At 41.3% G+C, this 2,839-nt stretch overlaps 1 protein-coding gene across 7 annotated transcripts in view; it reads left to right on the plus strand.

The window, feature by feature from the left end:
* Positions 1–1,601, plus strand: part of PTPN13 (protein tyrosine phosphatase, non-receptor type 13) — a 196,356-nt gene extending 194,755 nt beyond the window's left edge. For all 7 annotated transcript variants that reach the window (XM_014452047.2, XM_023750399.1, XM_023750398.1 and 4 more), the window contains one exon: positions 890–1,601. In XM_014452047.2, coding sequence (XP_014307533.1) covers positions 890–985 — 96 coding nt within the window. In that variant the 3' untranslated portion in view covers positions 986–1,601. The remainder of the gene's footprint in view (positions 1–889) is intronic.
* The last annotated feature ends 1,238 nt before the right edge of the window (positions 1,602–2,839 follow it).

Raw genomic sequence — 2,839 nt, forward strand, 5'->3', positions numbered from 1 at the left:
CCAATGGGAAATGTAGCAAAGGTACGGTCAATTACCATGTTTGTCTATTATTAGATAGGATACTTTCCATTTAGTATATTGTGAATTGTTCAGCTTATTTTCAGACACATTAATTCCTTGTCAAATAAGAAAACTCAAACCCCCGCACCATCAGCTTAATAGAGAATAATTTCACCAAAAATGTTAATATTCAGAAAACATTGATTTCCATATTCTTCTGTTCCAAATATTTAAAGCAGCGGTTCTCAACCTGTGGGTCGAGACCCTTTTGGGGGTCGAACGACACTTTCACAGGGGTCGCCTAAGACCATCGGAAAACACATATATAATTACATATTGTTTTTGTGATTAGTCACTATGCTTTAATTATGTTCAATTTGTAACAATGAAATTGGGGGTCACCACAACATGAGGAACTATATTAAAGGGTCACAGCATTAGGAAAGTTGAGAACCACTGATTTAAAGAAAAGTATTTTATGTAGCTTCCTTGGTATTAGTTTCTTGACATTTCAAAACATCAAGATGAATTCAATAAATCTAGAAGAAATTTTGGAGGAAGTTTTTCTTTTTTTTCTTTTTTCTTTTTTTCATTATAAAAGCAAATCACAAGAAATGGAAGTAGTCCACCCACCGGAGACAGCTTCCGTTAGCACTCGGGGACATTTCTATCCCTGCCCCCACCACAAGGCCCTTCCCTTCGCATTTTATCAATCTGGCTTCTGTTTCTCATCATTTTTATGACACTGCACAATTCTACATCCTTCTTCTCACATTAAATATTTTCTGTATTTTCAAAACTACTCAAACATCAAATAGTGGTGAAGCTATATTTATAAAACATTCACAGTATGCATCTAAAGTCTCTCTCTCTTTCCCCGCTCCCATAGGATCAATATATTTTCTGCTACCAAGTCATCCTTTATGTCCTGACACGTCTTCAAGCTGAAGAAGAACAAAAAGAGCAGCCGCAGCCTCTGAAGTGACCCGAAAAGAGCAGCCTTCTGGGTGCCTTTCCGGTTCTCGCCTTAACTCCCAGCAGACGCTCCTGTTATCCATTAACAACGGAGACCACAGGGCAGCAAGTCCACACTATATCATGTTGCTCGTTCTCCTCTACCTTAGAAAGGCTTTCTTCATAACAGTAAATAATGTTGAAATGCTGTATTTTTTACAGCTGCTTTAACCCATGATGATTATTTTTTAAAATTTTAACACTAACTGGATAATGCAGCTCTTAGGGACCATTGAGGCAGCATTTGATTATGGTGGACCTCCTTACAAGGCTACATTGAGTCTTATTGTTAATGTACCAATCTTGTTTATAGAAAAGTTCTTTCCCAGTATTTTAATAAAGTAGTGATTTTATAGGGGATACTTAAAACCAGTATTTAAGCTTTAAATGGCAGTAGTGTTGGCATAGAAAAAGTAGCAAATGTTTACTGTATCAATGTCTAATGTTTACTATATAGAATTTACTGTAATATATTTATATACTTTTTCATGAAAAATGGAGTGAGCAGATATGTTTGTAACTGCATCTCCTCTTTGTTATGCATCATCTCACTTTGTAAATAAAAATACACCTTAAAACATGAACAAGCCAAAAGTGTGTGCAAATTAAACATCTTCAGTGTGTGTGGAGGGGGGGTCATTTTCTTTTTAGTGTGTTATTTTTTTAACAATACCCAGGCCCCTGAGAAGGCAAGGCCTTCTGGACCCCAGATTTCCATCTCCCCCATTTGGGCCGGGTGGTGCCAGCCACAGGGACCCGGAGTGCTGTCAGGAACCCGGTGGATCTTCAGCAAGGTCTGACGTGAGGGGCAGGTACTGACTGACAGGAGCTGAGGAATTCAGGCTCCCTTCCTGTTGCCTCCCTGTGGGTGATGCCGACTGATGGAGCCTAAATCAGAATATTTTCAAGTTCTAGTTGTGGGAAAAATCAGAATATCTCAGATGACAAGGAGTCATGAAAGATGACACTGCCACATACCTGGGAGATTTATAATTTTTTTGCCTGGAGGGGAAGAGATTCTCATTATGGAACATGCCTTGCTACCTCCTAATTCTGACGGGCTCTTCCCCTCAGCGGGAGGGGGCACTGCCTCCCAGGGCCCAGGAAGCTGTTTGGTTCCTCCTCAGAGGACGGACCAATCCTGAGCTAGTTAACTCGAATTTCTGCTCACACCCCAGCGCGTCAGTTTGCTGGGGCCTGTGCCTTTGTATCCGAGGCTCCATGAGGGCAGATGACGATGTCAGTCAATGCGCAAAGCCCCACAGTGCTGTCTGCTCACCAGGGAGCAGGTTTGAACCCTACCTCAGAAGAGGCTTCAAATCTGCCAAAAGGAGCATCACCACCACCACATCCATCGCATTAGGACAGTTTTTATAACGTGGGTTGTAGCTGAAGGTTTCATTTTAAAGGTTTCTATGGCTTTAAAAGATACTTGGAGCCCTGGCCGGTGTGGCTCGGTTGGTTGGGTGTGTCATCCCTTCGCCGGTACAATTCCCAGTGGGCACATGCCTGGGCTTGGGGCTCACTCTGGTAGGGGGTTTGCAGGAAGCAGCCAATCCAAGTTTCTCGCATAGATGTTTCTCTAAACCAGCAGTTCTCAACCTGTGGGTCGCAACCCTTTTGGGGGTCAAACGACCCTTTCACCGGGGTCACCTAAGACCATCGGAAAACACATATATAATTACATATTGTTTTTGTGATTAATCACTATGCTTTAATTATGTTCAATTTGTAACCATGAAAATACATCCTGCATATCAGATATTTACATTACGATTCATAACAGTAGCAAAATTACAGTTATGAAGTAGCAACGAAAATAATT

This window comes from Myotis lucifugus, unplaced genomic scaffold (genome assembly GCF_000147115.1).
Source record: "Myotis lucifugus unplaced genomic scaffold, Myoluc2.0 scaffold_12, whole genome shotgun sequence".
Classification (NCBI taxonomy): Eukaryota; Metazoa; Chordata; class Mammalia; order Chiroptera; family Vespertilionidae; genus Myotis; species Myotis lucifugus.